Source organism: Eptatretus burgeri, chromosome 8 (assembly GCF_056783735.1).
Source record: "Eptatretus burgeri isolate ZD-2024b chromosome 8, Ebu_testis_v1, whole genome shotgun sequence".
NCBI classification, from domain to species: Eukaryota; Metazoa; Chordata; class Myxini; order Myxiniformes; family Myxinidae; genus Eptatretus; species Eptatretus burgeri.
Window position 1 is genome coordinate 47,753,920 of NC_140968.1, and position 25,420 is coordinate 47,779,339.

General features: G+C 42.8%; 1 protein-coding gene across 1 annotated transcript; it reads left to right on the forward strand.

Moving 5' to 3' along the window:
* The first annotated feature begins 200 nt into the window (after positions 1 to 200).
* On the forward strand, positions 201 to 25,420 carry LOC147021681 (charged multivesicular body protein 4b-like). Its single transcript, XM_085891917.1, has 6 exons — positions 201 to 347; positions 461 to 672; positions 1,210 to 1,387; positions 16,720 to 16,834; positions 24,819 to 24,939; positions 25,084 to 25,420. Exons 2-6 carry the CDS (start codon positions 489 to 491, stop codon positions 25,140 to 25,142), a joined length of 657 nt encoding a protein of 218 aa, XP_085748043.1. The 5' UTR covers positions 201 to 347; positions 461 to 488; the 3' UTR covers positions 25,143 to 25,420.

Below are 25,420 nucleotides of genomic sequence, written 5' to 3' on the forward strand. Positions count from 1 at the left end.
CTAATTGATTTTGTGCTTTGGTCTGTTGTTGTGTAATGTTCTTCTTTATGCGACGCGTTTGTGATATTAATCAGCTGCAGTCTCTTGAGGATTATAGCAAAAGCTAGGCTGGTCGATTCACCATCTCCTTTTTTCATTTCAACGACGTTTTAAGATTATTCCTTTCTCTTCAGTAAAAAAAAAAATATATTGTGTAATACTTAGTACTTATAATCGCATAAAAACATTTAAATATTATAATAAATAGACTTATTTGGAGAATTTGCTGTTATTTTGATTTAAAGATCGACGAAGGGTCTCTCGATCGAGGCTCCACCAAACGGAGAGCGCCATTTTATGGATTAGCGGTAAAGTATTGAAACACATCCGAATCCAAAGTCGTGGATAAATTGAAGTACATTCAGTTGCTGTTAATATTATCTGAAGGAGTTTTTTTCTCTCTCTCTCTCTCTTCTCTCAGGTGCTGTTCTCGATATACAGTCGGCGCTATGAACTTCATTGGAAAGCTAATCGGTGCCATGGGCAAGGCAGAAAGCTCGCCATCACCTCAGGAAGCCATCCAGCGCTTACGAGAGAGCGAAGAGCTGTTGTGTAAAAAGCAGCTCTTCTTAGAAGAGAAGATTACTCTTGAGTTAGAAACTGCTCGGCGGCACGGCACCAAGAACAAGCGAGGTGAAGCTCTGCTTGCCTGGCGTGTCGTCAAACTCGTGTCGCATTTTAAAATGTCAATTTTTCTCTCACGACTCACGGTGATATTGTGTGGTTTCCTGAAAATGTGCCGCCACAGCGTGGCCCTGATCACGTGTGTTGATGCACGTCAAACTGGGTGTTCCGTCTGCTTGCTTGATTTGGTGTTCGGTCAAAGATACCGTTGTATTTTGCGAGGAGTAAGATCAGGGTAATTATCTCTGGCACCGTGAAGAAAAAATAAATAAATAAATAAATTGAAATCACTGCACCGTTAGTTGAACGACAGGTCTGGCCGACCGGTTTGTGAAAGACTTGGGGCAAAAAGTTTCCCTGGCCGCCCCGACAAGAATGTGTGGGAAAAATTTGGCTCCTTGGTAATCGTGTTGCTTATTAATACTCGTCGAAAAGTTGTTGTTTTTTTTTGATACTACATGGATTTACGTCGGACTTTGCCTCGTACACACTCCTAAAACAAACGGACAAACTTTTGTTTGTTTGTTTTTTTTTTCTCCCTTGCAGCGGCTTTGCTTGCCTTGAAGAGAAAGAAGCGCTTTGAAAAACATCTAGCTCAAATCGATGGGACGCTTTCGACTATTGAATTCCAACGTGAGTCCTTGGAGAATGCCAGCACGAACACGGAGGTGCTTCGCTCCATGGGGTTTGCTGCCAAGGCTTTGGAGAAAGTCCACAAGGATATGTGAGTATGGAAATTGTTAATGTGTTGATTTAGGGTACAAGGATCTTTATGTTTAGAGCAAAATGTTTTTTTTTATTTTTTTTATTTTTTTCATTTGGATACCTAATGAAGTGATGCATATCGGATCGACAGGTGGTATATAATGAAAGATTGTACTTCATTCCGTGAATTGTACGTTAAAATTTGCAAACCATTGTAAATATTACAAGCCAGGAGGCGACGATGGTTCACGGGCATTATTGAGGAAGCCCTACCGTAAAAACCTATCTCTTCTGTCAAAATTGACCAAATGAAATCGGATTTTTTATACGTTTTACTTATGGACATTACGCACAGCTTCGATGAAATAAAATTGCAAGAAAAAAAAAGTTCAAGTGGGCGTGGCTCCGCCCACAAGGGGGCGTGGGACGCCCTTCATACAAAAAGACAGAAACAAGACCATGATATCTAGCTTGTGTCCAAGTTTCATCAAGATCGCATCAAATGTCACGGAGCTATGCTCTGGAGAGAGAGAGTCACAGACAGACACAACGAAAATAGTGGTCACTGCTGGTGCCAGTGAACCAATTATTGTTTTATCCAAATACCATGATTGAGCAATTTAATTTATACTACAACTGCAAAAAATGCAAAAAAAAAAAGTTGGACTTCTACCTAAGGCCTAAGTTCAGTGGTTCTTAATCTTTTTATGTGCTCGTACCCCTTGAGCTTTCATAATATTTCCCCGTACCCCCTGTCGAAAATGACTTACGGAAATAAATGAAATTATAATAATTGATATGAAATACAATGTAATGAATATAATTCTTTATACAATGCGTTGAATACATACAAATATACTGGATACAAAAATAGCCTTTCAAGTACAACCGTACTTGCACAGTACACCGACAATCGGACATATTACTAATGGCTCTTTTGTGGTTGTTTTTCATCAATGATCATGCTGAAACGAGGTTCTTTTTTGAGATAGCCACACGCATGTCATCACTTGCATCCAAACGATTCCTGGCCTTGGTTTTGATGTGTACAAGAGTTGAAAAACCAGTTTCACACAAGTCTGTAGTCGCAAATGGCACAAGGACCTCCAAAGCTCTCTCTGCTAACTGGGGGAATGTATTGAGTTGTGCACACCAGAAGGTATCTAACTGCATTGAATCAAACTCCATTTTGATTTTATTACTGGCTTTCATCTCAACTGGATCTTCTTTCATTTCATCATTATCATCTATGGAATCTAGGTTGAAAACAAATGGGTCCTGCATCCATCCCTGTGAAACAGAAACCTCTCCATGCTGAAAGTATCCCTGGAAGAACTGACTCAGCACCTACAAATGTTCTTTCATTTCAGTCACAATGAGTAATAAATTTTCTGCATTGGAAACTTCATCAAGCTTTGGAAAATTTGCATAGTTTCCAAACCCAATGTGATTTATCCAGATTGGAAGTTTATTAGTGAAGGCAGACATCTTTTCCCTGGCTGTGATCATGTTCATCCCTGTACCCTGGATGGAGGTGTTCAACTCGTTGCGGTGGCTGAATATATCTGCCAGGTATGCCAGGGACAAAATGAACTTCTCATTTTCAAAGTGCTCTGCTATGCCACTGCCTCGCTGTCTAAGAAACTGCTGGATTTATTTGTGCAGTTCGAAAACACGAGTAAGCACTCGGCCACGGGATAGCCACCTCACCTCTGTGTGGTAAAGAAGTACATTGTGTTCAGCTCCAATTTCGTCACAAAAAACTTTGAAGAGACGGTGATTCAAGGCTCTCTGATAAAGTTTACTGCACTCACAACAATTTGCAACACATTTTTCAGTTGTTCTGGTAATGTCTTAGCTGCAAGGGCATGGCGATGCAGCACATAGTGGGTGACTGTGACGTGAGGCACCTCCTTTTTCACACGGGCAGCAAAGCCTGATTTGTTTCCAAGCATAGCAGGAGCTCCATCGGTGCAAAGTGAACCACACATGTCGAGAGTCATCCCTTGCTTCAAGAAGAAATCCTTGATGATATTGAACACATCAATTGCTTTTGTGGTTGTTGTCAATGGTTCACAGAACAAGAATTCTTCCACCACTTCTTTCTCCTTCACATACCGCACAAATATTAATAACTGATGTCTGTTGACTCATCTAATTGAAGACTCACTTTGATAGGACTGGCTTTGATATCGACAATCACCTGCTGCAAGATGTCTTTCCTCATGTCATGAATCCTGGAACAGATAATGTCATTTGACAAGGGTACTTGCCTTAGTTTCTTTTCTGCCTCAGTCCCCAGTACTGTTTTTGCCATTTCTAGTGCACAAGGTTTCACCAATTCTTCAGCAACTGTATGAGGCTTTTTTTCTTGGCACACAAAAATGCAACTTGGTAAGATGCGTGCAACAATGGCTTCTCAATCGGTACAAATCCCTGCTTTGGCAAGGTACCACCACGATCAAATCGTCCCCTTTTGATCTTGAAGGTATTGAAATCATTTCCCTACTTCGCACTCCCGTGCCGATTATTAAAATATTCATTAAGTCTTGAAGGTTTGAGATTTGCATTTGTAAATACTGTGCTGCATCGTATGCACTGTGGTCTCCGAGTTCCATCTTTTTCTGTCATGCAAGTGAAACCATATCGAACATAGTCATCATTCCACTTGCATTTCTTGGACATGGCTCAGCACTGAAAATAAATGCACACAATTAGTAAACAAAATTTTGAATCAATAGCAAAAGTAGTGACAAAGTCGTACACAAAAAACAGTGAAATAATATATTCTAGAACTCGGGTCCTAGGATTCTTCATCTCCACAAGATGTAGAAAACAAAACAAATAAATGCACAGGAAACCACACAAAATACCGCTTATAATTCAAACCATTTCACAACCCACAGTGATAAGACAGACCTCCTGGACAGCAGGAGGTATAAACAACACACTTCACATTTACAAATATTATGTCTTCATATCTGCACCTTCACAATGAAAACCCTTCACAACACATCACAACCCCATCCTACAGCTTCATATTCCAACAAAACCATTCCACTTCTACAATTTCATCACAGGACAACACCACAGTGCAGCAACATTATCACTTCTCTTCCCATTGTAATACCTCCTTTGCTGCACAATAGCTTATCAGATCATTGCACCATCTTTATCACATGACAACACTACTTTATTGCAATATATCAAACAAACACCACACTGCAACAGTACGAACCTGTTCCATCGAAGCCCAAAACACAACTGAGCAATGTCCAACTTCCAAGCAACAGTGTCAGTCATTTAACTGAACGCGTATTATACGAGTAAAATTGACAACGTATAAAACACGTTAAGTCTCAAACCGTAAGTATAAGCCAATTATAAGCCAAGTAACACTGTCTTGTACAAATATAATTACATCATAGATTTGAGTTAAAAACTGTAAAGAAGTAAAATTAAATGCTACCTCAAAAATATAAAATATATAATATTTGATTATAATATTTTAAAATTATATTATATTGAAACATTTCTTCTTAGTTATTTATTTATTTATTTATTATTGGATTCACTATATATGAAAGATATCCCTTGTTGTCGGGTTTTGTGTGTGTGTGTGTGTGTGTGTGTGTGTGTGTGTGTGTGTGTGTGTGTGTGTGTGTGTGTGTGTGTGTGTGTGTGTGTGTGTGTGTGTCTGCGAGGCTCCACAGCACGAACCAGCAAACCAATTTCGATGAAACTTTGCCAATATGTGCAATATGTGTTGGGAATGTGCGTGTTTGAATTTCGTTGCCTAGCAACCAACCCTTGCTGCGCAGCAGCCGACAAACCGCGTACAGTATTTTCAATACTTGTCCTTCAGTTTTGAATGTAGAGAAACGAGACTTCGGAATTAAACACTTCGAGCTATTTAGAAAATTTTACTTGAGCCGATTTTTGATTGAGGTTTTATTTTTCAAATGGTAGTCCTTCAAAAATCGGGTGTCTATTTACTGTCATTTTTTGAGGGGCTTAGGAAAGTGGGCGGAGCTTAGGGAAAGTGGACGTGGTTGATGGAAAGTGGGAGTGGCGTAGGAAAGTGGGCGTGGCTTATGAAAATATTGTGTTGCTCAGGAGGTGTGGTCAAACAAGAGCATTGAGAGAAGTTTATCGGTGTGTGTGTGTGTGTGTGTGTGTGTGTGTGTGTGTGTGTGTGTGTGTGTGTGTGTGTGTGTGTGTGTGTGTGTGTGTGTGTGTGTGTGTGTCTGCAAGCAACGCGAGGCTCCACAGCACAAACCAGCAAACCGATTATTTTTCAAGTGGTAGTCCTTCAAAAATAGGGTGTCTATTTACCGTCATTTTTTATGAGTGCCTGTTGGCAAAATAAGCAATAGGAAAAATCTTGCCAGGCAGAGGAACAATTGTGTGTGAACAAATACGTCTCGGCAATGAATCTTCGTCGGTGGATCGGTCAGAATGAAAATCATCGTATCCAGCGCTTCGATCCTAGCGAAACCCTCGTCGCCTACCGGCTTGTTAGTATTATTATTATTATTGGAATTTAAGTACTATACAGTATTGAATTTGACACCATATGTCGTACCCCTGGTTAAGAACCACTGCCTTAGTTATTTTATAACTTGGTTTACGCAGTTCTTTAGCTAAAATGGAGGGTCGGTAGGTCGAAATATAAATATAATTTCAATTTTTAGAAATTATATATTTTTTATGATTTTTTTTTGGATGGTCCATGGAAAAGACAAGGGTAGGTGGGTGGAAAATAAATATAAATCCCGGACCAGGAGGATCGAAGAAAACATTGAAGATGGAAGACCATTCAAATGCAGGATGCCCATGTTCACTGTATCATCTGATGTGAAAAACAATAAAGAAGGATTAAAACTTGTTTTTACAATAGAGTCTGGCATGTTTTTCTTATAGAAACCTGCTGGATCATCAAACAAATGGAAACAATGCTGAGAAAATTACTGTCCAAGTCGTAGATGTGTGCGTGCATACCAGTGCTGGATATGATTAAAAAAGGTGTCTACTAGGAGTCAACATGCTCAAACCGGTCAATCAGAGCCATAAACAGCTCTTACTTTTCAATGGGCATCTGATCATACCGTCTCCCCATCCCCATGAGCACATCAAAGGCTGATTTCTGGTCCGTTGAAGGCTGAATATCAGCATCTCGCAGGGAAACTTTGACGTACTTGGCACCGAAATCTTTCAATACGAACAGCGGTGTACAACTTTCGAGGGAAACAAAATCGGCACGATCGAGAGTAACCTGCAAATCATCCCTGCTGCTGCACTGAATTGATGCAATCGTTCGGCCAGAATATTCGTCGTCAAGATGTTGCGTGATTAAATCACCAATACAGTCACTCAAATTTATACCGCTGACATACTTCTTAACAATCACTTTCGCCCCAGAAACCACAGTCTATCTGAACCACGCTGGCCACTGCTCAGATGCCATGACCGAAGACGACTGCGCAGTTTGGTTAAAGGCGACTGTGCAATTTTGGTGCGCACGCGCGAAATTGTATTTTGAAAATAAAGGCCGACGTTTACATTTCGGGTTTTGAAACTTTTGCACCTTCGGCGGAAAATTTATAAATATAAAAGGCTAAAAATGTATTTTATATTTATATTTCATTTTGGTAAGTATACCTTCGGTGGATCTGTAAACCAAGTTATAAAATAACTAAGGCCTAAGGTGGTTAGGCCCCAAAAAGAAAACCCATGTTGGGTTTCCAGTAACATGGTGCTCAATGAATGGGGTAGGTATGTCAGGTTTAAAAAAAAAAAAAAAATATATATATATATATATATATATATATATATATATATATATATATATATATATATATATATATATATATATTGGACGTGTTTAAATGGAAGCAGGACAATATTTCAGATTCAACATCTTTCCAACCAGTTTGTGTATGTTAAATGTTGATAGTTGAAAAGAAGTAGAATTATGAGCTTTTAACATGTCCATCATGAGGTAGAAAATCAGTGGTGAAATAGTATTGTGTACACAAGTCAGAAGATTAAATGACACCAATTTAGTATCTCTGCAAGGTTTCCTTTCAACGGTGAAGCTTGTCTCAGCAGTGATATAGACACCACATCATGAACATGGCTCAACAGGACATGTGAAGGAATTGAAGAATACAGACCCTTTTCAGTTGACAAACATCCTAGATTACACTCTTTGGGTACATCCATGAGGTATATTACTCTTCAAAATAAAAACTTTAACCCACCCCCACTCCTAACTCGTGCATTTTAAATTTAATCTGCATAATCCAGCAACATAGCAATTGTTATATACACCCCCTCACCCCTCCACCAGATACCCCTTTCTCCCACTCCACACTCTTCCTTTGCATCCTCCCTCCCTCATCTCTCCCCTCCCTCCTTCTCCCCTCCCTCCCTCTCCCCTTGCCCCTCACTCCGCTTCCCCTGCTCCCCTCTCCCCTCCTCCCACCCCCTCCTCCCTTGTATTCCTGTCAGTGAAGCAACAGGTGATATTTGCTGGTATAAAATAAATGTGTATACTGTTTGCAGGATATAAACAGGACCATCCCCCAAAAAAGTAGAATACCATCTATAAAAGGCACATATGAAACTGAGATAATTATAAGATCTTGCAATTTTTCTTTCTTTTAACAAAAGTGGCTTAAAATATTTTTTAAGAATTCAGTTCTCTGTTTTAAAATATTCATTTCCACTTAGTTTTCAAATTAAGACCGATGTTCACAATATGCTTCTTCTCCGACTTCCTCTCCTTATGCTTCTTCTTCTTCTCCTACACAACATACTTTTTTTCTTCTTTTTATTTTTTTCAGAAATAAGTATGTCAAATGCAGACCTCATCGGTCTGACATCTTGTATGTCTTGGTGACCACATTGGCACTTTTAAGTGAACAAAATGAACACCAAATGTCTGTCGACATGACGTGTCAAAGTTGGGAATGCCTATCCAGCATCCATTTTCCGACTTTGAACAAGACACCGTTGATGTGTCCCAGGGGGGTTGTGCAATGTTTTTAAAATGTCAATAAAACTTTCTGACCCTTTAACTGAAATAAACATGCTGATTTTCTCTGAGGCAATAGCACAGAGTAATGCCATCACAGCCGATATAAAACGGCCGCCCGGAAGTCGATCCTCAAATTGGGGTAGGTCGGGTTACCGAAAACTCAACCTTTTTATTTATTCATTTTCAAGGCCTTAGGGCCCGGTCACACCTTGACGTTTTAGCCAACGTACGCCGATTTTTTTGAATTTTTTTTCTAAAATGCTGGCACACGTTGAATACGTTATGGGTAAGTTTTGATAACATTGAGAGCACGCTGAAAAACACTGCCATACGTCGTTGTACGTTGGCTTTAAACGTTGTACTTTTTGGTTGTCCTCAAATTTTTTCATGCTTGAAATTTCACGACGTATGCCGGCGTATGACTCACACGTTCCGCTACGCTGGCCACAAGTTGTATGCATGGTCTGCGATCGTTGACAGACGTCAACACATGCTACTTGTAAGTTAATCATAAGTTGAGACACGCCGAGGTAATGTTTAGCGTACCCGAAACTTATTTCTAACCTATGATTAACATGTTGTTGGCACGTTACGCGATCGTTGCCACACATCGACAGACGTTACTTTTAAGTTACTCATAGGCTGAAAGACGTCGGTATAATGGATCGTCCCTGCATCAGCGTCCACGGCCACGGCCAGGACACTTATTTGCAGCATTCTTCAAACTTTTCTTCGGCATGACGAGATGTTCACACTTCGATGTCTAGCTTGGCTATGATTCCAATTGTCCATCGGCAGCGTCTATTTAAAATAGTCGAGTTTGAGCGTTTTAACACGTTCAGAAGAAACGCTTCAAATTTCCGAGCACCAGCGTCAAAAAACAAAGGCGAGTGACAGCAATTTAAATCGTTCATTGTAAACAATGAAAATAGTTGAGTGGTACCGTTTAAAAGTCGTTGAGTGTAAAAAAAATCCAATTGTTGAGCGCAAGCGTCTACTTTCAATAGTGGGGTTTGAGCGATTTAGCACGTTCAATAGAAACGATTAAAATTTCCGAGCGCCAGCGTCAAAAACAAAGGCGAGTGACAGCAATTTAAATCGTTCATTGTAAACAATGAAAATAGGTGAGTGGTACCGTTTAAAAGTCGTTGAGTGTAAAAAAAAAAAATCCAATTGTTGAGCGCAAGCGTCTACTTTCAATAGTGGAGATGCAGCCATTTAAATCGTTGAGTTTATCATTTAAATCGATAAATCGTTAAACGCAAGGACGATTCATCATAACCCACACCCTCCCCCTCACACTCACCTACTACTGCCAACATGAACAAACTACTACTAATACTAATACTGATACTGATACCGTTACTGCTGACATGGACATCGACTCAAAAAGGACTCGAAAACACTGTTGGGTTCCCCTTTTATGAACACCATTTTAATATACCAATTCCCAAAACCGCTGGGAACACGTCTTTATATGGCAGTTGTAAGCTAGAAACATGTTAATTTTTTTTTTTGTCGACCGGAAGACGTCATTGGAATACGTCTACATACGTCGATGTGTGTTAGGACTACGTAAAGAATTGGTTCAAAACACGTCAAACATAAGTTAGAAATAAGTTTCGCGTAAAAAAGACATTACCGCGACGTGTTTCGACTTATGAGTAGCTTATAAGTAGCCTTTGTGGACGTGTGTAAGCGTTCACATATCGTGTGTAAAACTTATCCCCATCGCATGCGGAACGTGTGTCATACGCCGAGTAAGTCGTAAAATTTTGAACATGTTTAAAATTTCTTGACGTACTCTACTTACTACGACGTATGATAGCGTACTTTAGCGTTGTACTCACGTACACCAAACTTACTCATACCGTATTTGACGTGCCCCAACGTTTTAGACACATTTTTCTTAGGTCGGCATACGCTGGCAAGATCACCAAGGTGTGACTGCGATGTTGACACTTCCATTTCTACGGCAATTATGATTCGAATCGTTGTGCGTCAGCCTTTTAATAGGCTACGTCACGACATCGTCGGCGATGCGTGCAACGCGCTATGCCTAAGTTAGACTATCGTTGGGCATCGGTTGTGTCGGCCGACAACAGGTTCAGCATTCGTTGGTATAAGTTATCTATAACACAACGAAACGTTCTGTGTCCATTACCAATGCGTTATACATAAGACCAAGTCGCTATGAATACGTCCGAATCTTTAAAAAAAACATCAAAAGTTCAACGTAAGCCAGCGTTTTGCATACATTTTAATACGTTGCCATCGCTGGCTAAAACGTCAAGGTGTGACCGGGCCTTTACCGACCAAGGTTTGACTGTTTTTATTTATTTTATTTTCAAGATCGAGGAAAATAGAATATAGAGATGAAAGATTCTAAAAACACGAGTTGACAGCAGGGCAACGGTTGGACACAGTCAGCAAGGGAATGAGTGATTGAATGGGGAAGGAGGAGGGATTGAAGGGAAGGAAACATGGGAACCTGTAAGTAAATTGTTTAGGTTAGGTCAAGTTAATGGAGATGAAGGTTAATGTGATATGGTCGTGAATTTCCTACTTTAAGTACTGGAGGGAAGAGTTGGATAGGACAGTCACAGCAAAGAAGTTCCACGAACAGGAAGGAAAAAAACAGTTTAGGTGTGTGGAAAGGCTGAATTTTGGGTCTTAAATCAGAAAGGTTATTCTGGAAGAACGTGCATCCTGAAGGAGCCAGTGAGGGTTGGATGACTGGTTGGTTGGTGAAGCAGGGGGAAGTAGACTCTGAGATGTGGTGAAAAAAATCAAGGGCTGCCAACCTGTCTGCGATGTGGGAACAAAGGACTTTGTACTTTGACCTCATCGAGAGAGATGACAATATTGTTGAGAGCTTTAGATTCCATAGGGCAGAGCAATGCTCCATTAAGTTGGAGGCTAAGGCCTTGTCAGCTGAGTAGTTATGATTTATGAAGGAAGGACTTGGAACAACGTGGGATGCAGTTTGTGGTTGGCTTTCATCGGCTTTGCTATATTGGCTGCTCAGGCGAGGTCATGGCTGATTGTGAGCCCGAGAAGTTCAAGAGACTGACCTTCTTCCAGTAGTTGACCATGGAAATAAATGGGTGGGTTGAATTGATCCTTAAGATTTGCTTGATTTGAGTGTTGTGCCTATCTTTGTCCAAAACTTTTTTTTTACCCAATGTTTTGATGAAATAATTCTTCCTCAAAAATATTGAATACTGCACCAAATTAATAATTCCACACAATTGTACCTCGATGGGTGGTGGACAGGTCTGCAATAAGCTTTGGTACAACGTGGTAATTTTGTCAGACAAATTTCTTGTGGTTGGTACATTTGGTCTTTTACACCTTGAAATTGATCTGTATTTTGTTGAATCACATCCTTCTCTGTCATACCCAACTGCTCCTCGACTTTGTGTATTTTGCACCAGATGGTAGATAAGATTCTTTCAACCACCGACTCTAACTCTGCTAATGGACTTGACAGCATCAACTCGTGTGCCTTAAAAACCCGCTCTGCTGGTTTTGCACATCCTCTCTCTCTGTCAGACATGCGATCAGCTCTCCTTCTCTCCGTCTCTCCATACCTTGTGGTTTTGATAGTCTGGCATCCTGCCTTGCTCCCCAAACTTTCCACCTATGGCATTTAAGGCCAACTCCACAAATGGCTTACTGACTTCCTCCACTCTTGTAGCAACATGTCACTCAACGGAATCCTTTTATATCTCCTCTCCCTGTCAAGGCTGGAGTGCCCCAAGGCAGTGTTCTGGGCCCAGTCCTATTCCTGATCGCCATCAATGATTTCTCTGACTCACTGTAAAATCCCCTTTATCTATTTGCTGATGACTCCACCCTCTGCCATGACATCCCTCATCCTTGACAGGCAGGCTGCAGACTCTTCCTCTCTTCAGACCTTGAAAAAAATCACAAGCTGGTCAAACACTTGGATAACGTCTTTCAATTCTGAGAAATCTCACTCACGATCTCGCTCCGAAACGACCGTCTGGCAATCCCTCCTCCCACCATCCACTTTCTGAACAAATATTGAGGAGGTTCAGTCATTCTGATTTTGACAAATTTCCCTGAAAATATCCGCTGTTCTTCCTCCGCTCCAATCGATTCTTCTGAACATGTGCTTGTCAAAGTGGACATCTCTCTGGCTGTTATCAGAGAACCACCTCGGCATTTCGAGTCTAGCATTTCACTCAAGCTGACTGGCAGGGTCTCCAAGCAGCCATCAAACTTATACACTGGTCTCTCATCGCTACTTTCTCCAACATCAACTCATCCTGGGAATTCTTTCAAAAAAACTTGCTCTTCCTCATGCACAGATTTATCCCCTCTCGTCTTCAGTTGTCCTACCCTTCCTCCCGCCCTTGGTTTACTGAAGCTTGTGGCGAGGCAGTTGTCCTGAAACAACTTGCCTTTGCCTCATGGAAAGCAAACCCAACTGAGGGTAATCTCAGTTCCTTTCATAAAGCTTTGAACAAGTGTGTGTCGACCCTCAAGAGAGCCAGAAAACAACATCTTTCTAATCTCAAGTCTGAACTCTCAAACCTCTCTCCCTCCTCAAAATCCTGGTGGCATCTAATCAAATCTGTTTCTGGTGTATGTTCCCCCTTTATCCCTCCCTTATCTCAAATGGCCGCACTGCTGATACCTCTCGTGAAAAGGCTGAATGCCTAAACTCAGTGTTTGCAGCTAAATCTTGTGTCTGAAACCCATCGCTTTCTCTACCCACCTTACCCAATTGCACCCAACTGTCCCTGGACTCTTGTGTCCTTTACTCCTGACAAGATGGAGAGTTTGCTGTCAAACCTTGACTCATATTCTGCAACCGGTCCAGACGGCATCAGCCCATGTGTCCAAAAACCTGCTCCTCCTCTCTCTGTTCAATTCACCCTCTCATTTGCTCAAGGTCATCTGCCATCTGCTTGGAAATCAGCAAACATTACTGCCCTGCAAAAATAGATCCCTGCAACTTCAGACGAATCTGCCTTCTCCCAATCATCAGCAAGGTTATGGAATCCATTATTGCTTCAGCCATTAAATCCTCCTCTTCTCCAATGGCCTGATTTCCGATCAGAAATTTGGTTTCAGACCAGGTCACTCTCCCCTGGATATGCTGCTTCTGCTCTCCCAAAAATGGATTGAGGTACTCAACGCCGGACATGAAATCAGAGCCATATCCCTAAACATATTGTGTGCTTTTGACACGGTCTGGCACCCTGCCCTGCTCACCAAACTCTTCCTATGGTATCCAAGGCCATCTCCACTCATGGCTCGCAGACTTCCTCCCCCTCCTGTCGCAGCTAACGTGTGGCCTGAAATGGAGTCCTCTCATCCCCTCTTCCTGTACAGGCTGGAGTTCCTCAAGGCAGTGTTCTGGGCCCTGTTCTTTTTCTGTTTTCATCAATGATCTCTACGACTCTGGAAAATCCTCTTTGTCTCTTTGCTGATGACTCCACCCTCTGCCGTATCATCTGTCATCCCTCAGACCGGCAAGCATCAGCTTCTTTGCCCTCTGCAGATCTGGGTAAAATCACAAACTGGTCCAACACGTGGAACATGTCTTTCAATCCTGACAAATCTCACACTCTCACGATGTCTCTCCGAAAGGACCGTTTGGAACCCACCCAATCTACTTTCTCAACAATCCTCTGGAAGAAGTCCTTTCGTTCAAGCTTCTGGGTCTCACTATCTGCTATGATCTTTCCTGGGAAAGCCACATTTCCAACCTGGCCTCCAAAGCCAGTCGCCGACTGGGAATCCTCCGTCGTGCAAAGTCCTTCCTCAGCCCACCTGAGCTCCTGACTACAAAGCTTTTGTCCGCAGCCTGATGGAGTACTGCTCTTTCCTCTGGGCTGGTGCTCCTGCTTCTCACCTTTCTCGGCTTCACACTGTGGAAACCAAGGCATTTCGGATCATTGGTATCTCCCGCGGTGAGGCTTAGTCTTTGGGCCTCTCACTCTCTCACCACAGGCAGGTCGTTGGTCTTTCTGTCTTCTACCGTCTCCTCTACGGTCTCGCTCCCCCCTGCTGTCTGCGATATGTGCCCCCCCCCCGTATTTCCGCAGGGTGCACAAGGTCCGCCAGCACCCCCTTCTGGTAAAACTACCAAAATCATGAATCACTGCTCACCTTCACTCTTTCATTCCTCCTTTTTTTTTCCTGCCTGTGGAACCAACTTCCACATCCTCTTCAATCTCATTCTGCCCTTCAGATCTTCAAGAGAGCTGTTCATCGCCATCTCACATTGTCCCCAATCCAAAACCATTATCTTTTCTGCTCTCGTTAACCACACCCAAATCCCTCCTAACATTTCAGTTTTTTTCCTCCTTTGAGTTTCCTCCTCCATACATGCATGTTTTGCGTCCTGTTTGGCTGTTACGTCCTGATCTGTTCAGTGAACTATCTCTTCCATGAGCGTCGACTGTATACAATCTAAACATGCATAAAAATCCGAGATTGAAGGGAATAATTAAAGGGGTGGGGGTCCTTTGCTGTCTCTCCCCTTCTTTCCACTCGCCCCCCCCCCTTGCAACCTTCCTTTTTGATTGAGAAATAAGTGGATCGTTTGGGTGGTAGAGAAAGCAAATAAAGTTTTGATGCAGTAAGTGGAATCAATTTTTATTCCTATTTACATCATTTGTAAACTTTAACTTTGGAACAGTTGGAAGAAAAACAACACATTGCTGACACAGGCTTTTAGTTGTCATGTGGAGTGCATATTTATTTATTTAAGATAAATGTTTCGGAGGGAGATTTTGTTGGCTGTGATGCTTCACAATGCTGTACATATTGTTGTGGGCTGGGGGTCGGTGGCGAGAACGACCATTAGGTGCGGAAGTTTACGCCGTCTCCCACCAGACTCCCCGGAATTTATAGGCTGTCGCTCCGGATAACTCCGAAGCCGGCAGGTCGATTAATCGACCGTGAAACGCCAATATCTCCACCGCAATGCGTAGGGTTAATTGTCCAGATCCAATATACCTAAGTAACCACGCAGTTTTGGCTACTGGGGATTCACGCCCTCGGAATGTCTGGCCGAACCGGATCACTCTACCAGCTACGGTAAAGTATCAACTTCCACCTACCAACTCCGGCTCAGATGCAGTCGAGCGGGCCTGCCCAGGACGTTCCGGCTACGATTTACCGATTACCGGGGATGAAACCCCGTCTGAACTCAGACCCGGACCATGCTGGACCTAATAAAGAAAGGACGGAAACGAGCTGGGAACATTTCTAATCATTTCTTTACAGTAAATAAAAGACAAGAGAAGCAAGACTTAAAGCGAATATTCAAGAAGTATTTACAGTGATCCAAAAACACTTATTCAGTTCTACTTAAAGACGGGCCCACACGCAGACACACACACAAAAATAAAATAAACCCTAGAGTTCTTTATTGGACCCTCCAGCTGATGAGAGAGAGAGACGAGCTGGGGGTCAGAGTTCGGTGGGTTCCTGACCTTTGGAGGGAGGGCGTGCTCCACGATGCGGCACCTGAGAAAGGTCGTTGGTCCGATCCCCAATTCGCACGTGGAGGATTCTATGCCCGTGGCAGAGTTCGGGTGGCGAATAATCAGGGTCCACAGAGGGGGGGGGTCAGGGTCGCTCTGTCCTTCCTTGTAGAGGGCCAGCAGAGACATTCGCCGCCTCGATGGCCTTCTACTCAACCCTCGTGACAGCAAAAAACCCTTCGTAACAGCAACGTAGACCTCCTGTGACCACTCTTCATAATCGCCCTCGTAACCACCCCTTCCTAACAGAAAAAACCCTTAAGAACATCTCAGAACTTTCGTGCAACCCAACAACGCCTCAGAGTGCTCTGGAATTTATGGACCTCCCTCAATGGGGAGGGGTCTTGGTCAGCACACCTCGCTGTTTGCCTCTAATTGGCCAGAATCCTACGGGCACAGCCTTCCTGGGTGGGGCTTCGGCCATGCACGGAGAAAGCCGCCCCTCCCCTCCATGCGTGTTTGAGGAAGGTGGATGGTGGTGAAGCCACGATTGCGTGTGGAACATTCGTGGAAGCAGAGGACTGGGACCGTGAGCCCCCCCCCCTCTCGGCAAGTCAAGGTACGAGCAGCCAACGGTGGTGATTAAGCGTGATGGGCAGGTGGTGAGATGTGATGTTTTTTTATAGTTAGGTTATTACAACGCACATATTCGACTCTCCCACTAGACAAAAGGAAGGGACCTGTGTCACACGTACTTACCGGCATAACTAACTTTGGGACCTGAATGTTGAGTGTGCATGGTTTCCAGATTCGTAACAATATATTGTGGCTCTCATGCAGGGACATTAATAAGGTCGATGACCTAATGGCTGACATTGAGGAACAGCAAGATTTGGCGCAGGAGATCTCTGATGCTATCTCTCGGCCCGTTGGCTTCGCGCAAGAGATTGATGAGGTATGGCAGTGTACCTTTTGTGTATTATTCTGACATGAATTATTGCCCCATGTGTGTGGAGCGAAAAGCAGTGTTAAGCAATTGGTTCACTTTGTCTTTATACAAATGTATGTCTATAATCGAGGAAGAAATTTCAAATTGAATGTTATATTTTGAATGCAACAAATCGGAACATGAACCTCTCGTTTTGCAGTACTTTGGCTCTGAATTTGTCCCGATTGCACATGGGCAGAGAGAGAGAGAGTGAGATAATTATTTTAGTCTGTCAGTCATACAAAATTAAAAATCATTCCAAACAGGAAACTTACTCTGTTTTTAAGGATGTCATGAAGGGCACAAACAACAGACATGAATAACTAATGTAACATGTATAATAAAGTGGTGTAAATGACGCTGCATCAACGGTGGTAAATTTCCCGAAAAAAAAAAATTTCTCCAACTTTCAGTTGAATTGTGTACTTGAACACTGATGAACACAAATCACCTTTTTGGCACTTTCAAAAACCCTTCTGTTTAGCAGTACTTGCAAAAATATTACAGCATTTTACATCACGTCCAATCAAATTCTCTGCCTGCTGACCCTGCCTATGTCCTTGTTTCTCAAGACTTCATGAAGTAAGGCGTTGCAGTAAGTAGTTATTTTTTGTGTGTGTGTTTTTTTAATGTCAAGCTCATAGAAAAGCTGCTTATACAAAATGTAGGCCTTAAATTTAGGCAAGATGAGTGTAATTTTGCACAACTTGGGATGTTGGTAGAGAATGGACAAAGTAAAATGGTTTATGCCCTTGTGGTATTTGAATCATTATGAAGTTGTTTAAACTTTCATGGGTGAAACTAGTTCCGTATATGACAGAAATCTTTATTTTTGTAATGATTTTTTGTAATGATTTTTTTATTTAGGGTTAGGGTTAGCATGCCATGATTATGGGGAATTGAGGTGTTATTCTGATATGCTGATTCGTTTATTAACCCATTTCATCCCAATAGGGTGCAATGCGAATGCATCATGACCATGATTATGTGAATTGCTCCCATGGTAGTTTTTTGTGAGGTATTTTTTGAGAAGTTAGCTGGGTACAAAAGCTTGCAAGTGCATTCCTGCAATGAGATGTCTGCTTGGCAGGAGAACGTCTGTCTGTCGGTAAATACGGAAATAGTGTCCATTGTTGGACGCAGTTCGCTCCGATGTCAACTTCACCAAAAATACCAAAAGGCCGTCTTTACATTGCACCAAGTAAAGACACAATTCTGCTGCACAAAAATACAAAAACTGATAACGTCTGTTGGTCGCAGTGAGGTTTGTGACAACATTTATATGAGACCAATAAATCTTAACAAGGAACTTTGACGCAGGCTATTTGGCCCATCATGCCTGTGCTGCACCACAACCACATTAGATAAATCCATCAGGCTCTCGACTCATCGGGGGAGGATTGGGGATGAGAAAAGTGTGGCAGGCACAGGGACTTGTGTTAGAAATGCAAATGAAATAAATATTTTATAACATTTATCATGACTTGCAACTTTCCCCTGCACACATGCATGGTGAGTGTTTACTGACCCTGCTGGAGGATGTGGTTCGAATTGTTCATTTTGTTGATCTCTTTGTGGAGAACATGACCAATATTAACCTCCCCTGTGGATTTGCCATTGAAGCCGTGCTGAAATAGTGTCTCACGTATTAAATCTGCAATCTACAATATAAAGGGAGCTCGGTCTGTGCGTGTGCATCCCTCATTCCATCCCGCCAGCAACATTTGTCCAATAAGGGATACCACTAATCAAGCCCAATCAGCAAACAGTATAATGTAGTTGAGTAAGGTTTCAAACAGTATGATACAGTTGAGTAAGGTGAAGAGAGATGGGCCGGTTTCAATTTACATTGAAACAAAAACTCTTCCCTTTCATCATCTTCACTTGCTCAATCCCGCTTCTCATATTGATTAGATTCACAAAATGCTTGCTATATATATATATATATATATATATATATATATATATATATATATATATATATATATATATATATATATATATATATATATATATATATATATATATATATATATATATATATATATATATTTTTTTTTAGCATTTCCTTTTGCTATATTCAATACTTTTTATTCATATAACAATAATATATCGCCCTATCAAACAGTATGGCTGATTATACACCACCTTTTTGCTCGACTTGCAACAGGTGAGAAAAGATAAGAAAACGGCAGCCGATATTTCAATAATTTATTCACACGATTTTTTTTTTTAAAGGATGAAAGTAATTTTTTGCTGAGTACCCCTTCTCGTGTTTATGATAAGATCACAGTTTATTATAAGAATGCACGAGACGACAAGCGGAGCATCCCGGTACAAAGGATGGACATGAAAATGGGCAGAAAATAAATAAAGTACACTCGCGATCCGATGAAAGGAAAACCCACTTAATACGGGAAATGTAATGTAATCAAAATGGCCACGAGCGCAAACAGAGGATACCAGGTAAGGTCATTTCGGCAGACATGGCGTTAACGAGTCCAGTATCTGCCAAGTAAAGAAATGTGTAGAAAGCATAAGGGGTAGTAAATGTTCTGGTTTCCACTGGAGTGAGGGTGCTCTGGGAAATTAATGCATTACATGATGTGTGATTATTACATGACCCCCCCCCCCCCAACCCTTCTCTTTAGAAAACACTTGTATCAAAAGTTCTGCAAAGGGATGTAGTATTCAGTATTCATTTATTTTATGATGATAAAATGTTGTACCAACTCAATGAAAATGATCTTTCCATCAATGGATGTTCAAGTGACGTAAAAAAATCTTCCCCAAATATCACTTTCATTTGCATTGTTTTTTTTTGTTGTTGTTTGTTTGTTTTGTTACAATTTGGACAGGATCACCCCCAAAATGCATATTTTGACATCAATTTTTCAAAAAAATTTGGGTACCCCCATACCCCCTTATTTTGGAGTTATGTTTGTTACTTTCATTTTTTCAAAACTTCTGCAGTTTCACCCATGAACTTTATGCAAGAAGACATGCAGGGTACCTGTCTGACAGGTTCATAGGTGTCTCACCTCAAATGAACAACTTTTTGGAGTCTGTATTGGTAGAAACAGGAATTCGGCACAAATGTTCAGTGAGTAGATATCGTAGTGGATGGAGCCAGTAACCTTGGAAACATCGTTCCATAATCTGTCTTATTCTATGCGAGATTTCCAATCGTGCTTGTTGTGCCCTTGAAGTACGACATGGAAGCTCAGCTGGGAAACTGATTTTGGCACTTTTTGAGCCGAGTGCCTGAATGAAGATCACCAGGGTTCTTTCCATGCCAATCGACCACCACTAGGCACCTACCCCCCTCCACGTTCTATACTCATCACTTTGCTTCGGCAATTTCCATTTGGTATTTCTCACAGCATTTCATTCTTGTTTCCCATCCGAAGTTATGTAGATCAGTCGTTTGTTTCCAACATCAGTTTCAATTTGTCATTGCAACTTGAGGCACCGCAAATGCTGCACGAAAAAAGAAAAGAAAAACGATTGAGGGTTTTTCTTTCAAATTTCTCAGGGAAATACAGGTCTGAAGTGTCTCAAGGTTCTTCGACAGTCTAATAAGGGTCTGAAGGGCGGATGGGTCGAACGGGTCTAAAGTGGCTTAAGGGAAATTCCGCAGTTAGTAACGTTACATTTTAGGGACATCATTTTAGGGACGTTACATTTTACAAGAGTCCTTTCTCTATCTGTGGATGTAAAGTCTCATTAATGTCACCAGAGATCAACCTAGTCTAGACGTAGAACAGAGCAAAGAATGAAATTATTTCATGAAACATTCTAGAAGAAAGAACTGCTTTTAATGCCGGTTAGTAACGTCCTTTTTTTGTAACGTTACTAACCGGCATTAAAAGCAGTTCTTCTAGAATGTTTCATGAAATGATTTCATTCTTTGCTCTGTTCTACGTCTAGACTAGGTTGATCTCTGGTGACATTAATGAGACTTTACATCCACAGATAGAGAAAGGACTCTTATCTAAATAATGAGAATGTCCCTAAAATGTAACGTTACTAACTGCGGAATTGCCCTTAAGGGTTTTACTCTAAAGAGGTTAAAAACGTCTTGGGGCAAAAGAGAAAATGGGGTCCAAAGTGTCCAGAGGATCTTAAAAGCTCTACAGGTCTGAAAAGTATCTAAAGGTCTCTCAATGGTATAAATGGGTATTGGAGTCTAAGGTGTCAAAAGGGTATCAGGGGTCTTGGCCATCTGTGGTGTCAGTCTGAAATTTGCATTCTAATAGTATGTAATGGAATTGAGACGTACGCATGGTCCAAATAATATGTAATTAGCCGTGGTCATGATCCAAGTCGCACTCGGACGACATAATTAGATGTGCTCACTTCAGTCCATCAAGACTTTACCCATCTCCACCTGAGGGTGGGTGGAGTTTGCGCATTAATGGTCTAAAGGATCTAAGGGGTCTGAAAAGGTCTAAAATGGGTCAAAAGGATCAGGTCAGGTATGGGTGCATGTGCCTTTGCAACGCGTCACTGCGTCCACTTTCCGCAGGTACTCCAAGGGCCTCCGTCTGGCCATCCCCCAGGCAGATGCCTGGCCCATCCCTATCCCCTTGATATTCTGATCACCCTGCTGCAACCACAAGGCACATCGTCGGTCCATTGGCCTCCTCCACTCACGAGACTCCCTCACTTAGAGAATCTTGTGAACAGGATCAGTGTCAGCAAAACGAGTCATGTCCAAACAGCAGCAGCTGACGCTCATGGACGATGCAGGTAACAAATCTCATTTGAGTTTCTCACCAACCGCTCGTTAGACATAAAGTCTGACCAGTGATAGCCAAGGATTCTCTGAAGAGACCTGGTACCAAAGGAACTAAGTCTGTCTCAGATCCCTGGTCAGAGTCCAAGTCTCACATCCATAGAGCAAGACTGGAAGCACCAAGGACCTGAAGACTCGGACTTTCATCCTCCCGCACAGGTATCGGCCGCGCCACACCCCATTATCCAGTGAATCCATGACTCCCCAGGCCCAACCCAGATGTCTACTGACATCTTGCGCTCAGCCAGCAGAGACGTGAATATCACTCCCAAGGTAAGTGAATCTCTCCGTGACTAACATCCTCCCCACAAACAGGTACATCCACAATGTCAATGAAAGCCTGGATCTTACTTTTGACCCAGGAAACCCATAATCACAGCAGCTCTGACTCATCATTCAGCACCTTGAGGGCTCCCAAAAGGATATCCAGTCTCCGCAAAGATTTATTTTATTTTTTTTACAATGTGAAGGCTCTTATGAGAGCTAATGCACATAACGTACAACAAGGGGAACAGGAGACAAGAGGGGCAGGAGAGGGAAGGAAAAAAACAGTGTGGAACAGAGACATGAGATCTGTGGAAGGGGGGGGGGGTATGGGGCGGGGTACACAGGGAAAAGAAGATGGACACAACAGGGACTTTCAGGTCCTTACACGACGGACTTTCGTCGTCCTGCACAGATACCGACAGTGCCACAGATGACTGCATTGTCTGTGAAATCAAGGTCGAGATATTGGCATTCCCAAACGATGCACTGCAGCTTGATCTCTCCAGCATCCTCCCCAGAATCCAATCCATACAAGTGCTGAAAAGTGTGGGGACCAGTACACACCCCTGACGAACTCCAGGAACAATTGGAAATAGTCAGAGATGGTATCACCACATCTCACTGCACTCAGTACCAGAGTATAGTTCAGACATCACATTCATCAGTTTTGGTGGCCCTCTACGAAGACCAAGAATCCTCCAGCGGGCATTCCCATTCACTGAATGGAACGCTTTGCAGAGATCGACATAGGCTGCAAGCAGCCCCTGCTGGAACTCTCATCTGCGTTCGGTGAGGATCCGATGAGCAAGGATACGGTCAATCGTTGATCTCTTTGGTGTAAAGCCTGACTGCTCTGGGCGCTGGTGTGCAAGCAGATGGTGGCGAGCCCTACAAAGAATTATCTGAGCAAAGACCTTGCCCTGCACTGAGAGCAGCGTCACCCCTCAGTAGTTGTTGCAGTCCTGGTAATCGCCTTCCCTTTCCAGAGAGGGACAACAAGGCCCCTCTTCCAGTCAGTTGGGTCAATGCCTGTGTTCCAGGCAGAGCACAGAACTGCATGCAACACCATGAGTGTAGCATTTCCACCAGCCTTGAGAAGTTCAGCATGGATGCCACAGATCCCTGGAGCTTCACCCCATTTCAACCGGTTCACCGCAGCCTGTGTTTCCACAAACGAAGGTGGATCATAGTTGATTGGAGGGTCAGCAATAGGGATAGTAACACCCCTGACATCCAACTCAACAGCTGGTAAATCAGCCTGGTACAGCCGTTCAAAGTAACCGGCCCAGCGGGCCTTCACTTCGCTCTAACTGCAATACACCGAGGGACAAGCTTGGAGGAACACAATGCGCGAATTCCCCTGTAAGCAGGACGAGAATCTTTTGACCACAAGTGATACTCTACCCACTCTCAGATTTCTCACACATCAGCCTCCTTGTCCACTCTCAGCACACAAATAGTTTTATGCCTCCACTCCCTGAACAGTTCAGCTCTGACATTAAAGCCTGGCCCTGCGACTGATCAATGGTATCCAGGATCCCTTGAGAGACAAAATTCTTCTTCGCCCTACAGTGAGTTCCAAGACATCCACCAGCAACATCAGGGATGGTGATCTTGAAGGCACTCCACAACTCTTCAGGATATCCCAAAGCATCCAGACCCCCAAATCTCCACTCAGCCTGTTCGTAAACTCTTCTGTTACCCTCTCATCCTTGAGCTTGCCAACATCTGGCCTGGGCTGGGATGGTACCATTCTCCCGGATTGAAGCTGAAACTTCAGAGTTTCCGCAACAAGCCTGTGGTCGGTATTGAGGAACTGAGCATTCCGGAGGACCCTGCAGTTATGGATCATCCTCCAGCGACCAACGAGCACATGGGCAATCTCCGTCGCCACACCACCAGCATTGGAATACTAAGTCCAGTGATGAGGCGCTGAAACCATAAACCAACTACCCTTAGTCCTTCTTATTGTAACGACCCACGACTTATTGTATCATCAAGGAACTCGGTGCTATTCTTGATCACAGTTTCAGACTCATGGTGACTACCACATGTCTCTTAACCATCCCTGTCAGGGCTTGTCGATGCACTGAAATCCCCAAAGAGTAGAAGAGTATCTTGCCTGGGGCACTGATCAACCACAGACTAGAACACGGCATAGAATGCATCCTTCACGTTGAGATCACTCGCCTCAGTTGAAGCATATTCAGAGACCAGGGAAATGACACCCAAGGAGTGACGAATCCTTATTCTCATAATATGCTCCTTGACCGATGTTACCTCAATTATCATTGGAGTCAGCTTATTGGACACAGCTGCAGCAACTCCTTGGACATGGTAACCATAAGAGTGACTAGACCAATAGTCAATGTAATCACCCGCCATGATCTCGCCACAACCCAAAGAGACCACCGTCTGGTGGACGACACCTCAGCCCCACTCCGCGACACACCACCGCAATCTGGCCCAGGAAGTTTACCCCATGCTTTTCCTCCTATTAAGGAATGGGGATCTCGAAGGCTTTGCCCCAATCGCGTTATCCCGTGAGCTGCCCTGCGAAGGTCAGCAGCACAGGAGGTACTCCCACAGAGTGGGTTTTCAGTTTTCTTGGCATTTGTGGGTTTTGTGACATTAAGTGTTTTATGGTGGCCAGAGTGCAAATCCTGCCACCAACCTTCAAAAAAAAGTGATTAAAAAAAAAAAAGTGAATTGGCATGGTGATGCCAATTCTGAAAATTATTCATCTTGCTCCTGGAGGGAAGTGGGTCTGACTCGTGTGCATACAATGCAAAATTGAATGTGAATAGTCTTGCTTGATTTGATGTATGGCGAGACATTTCACAAGCCATATTGTACCTAAACCTTTGAAGTGTTATCTATCACTAGGATGAACTTCTAGCTGAGCTGGAGGAGATGGAACAAGAAGAGCTTGATAAAGAACTCCTCACTGTTGGGGAACCCGAGCTTCCCAGTGTCCCATCTTCTACCATCCCTGCAGTACAGCCAGGTACTATTGGTCTGAATTGTACCTACCTCCTCCCTTTTCATCTTTATTTTTGGGGTGTTATAGGATGTTGCTTACATGTCATGTAATGGCAAACAAGCAGCCTTTTTATTTATTTATGTTTCCTTTCACCGTGCCTACCCTCAGCTAAGCAGGAAAACGAAGACGAAGAAGATATGAGAATGCTTGGACTCTGGGCTTCATGATGGACCAGGGAGATGCAGATGTGAAGGTTGACTTCACAGTGGACCTGAACAGAGGGTGTAACAATATTGTGAAGGCAGTGATGCTGGCCAGGAATGAAAGTAATAGGCCCTGCTGTTGATAGATTTCTATTCCTGGTTGTATGGACCTTGTCCTTTGAGGGTGAGGGTGGATGAGACTTTCCCTTTATCCCTTTCAGGACCTGCTTTGCTTTCCACTGTGCTGTGTGAGATTACAAATATGGTTTGGAGGTATAAAAGAGTGCCACCTGTTTGATCAA

Bases quoted from the DNA above. Each gene is read 5' to 3' on its own strand.
- LOC147021681 (XM_085891917.1), top strand. From the start codon at position 489: ATGAACTTCATTGGAAAGCTAATCGGTGCCATGGGCAAGGCAGAAAGC. The intron at 1,388-16,719 runs GTGAGTATGGAA...GCTCTCATGCAG, and splicing joins GAGAAAGTCCACAAGGATAT to GGACATTAATAAGGTCGATG. The intron at 24,940-25,083 runs GTACTATTGGTC...GCCTACCCTCAG, and splicing joins CATCCCTGCAGTACAGCCAG to CTAAGCAGGAAAACGAAGAC.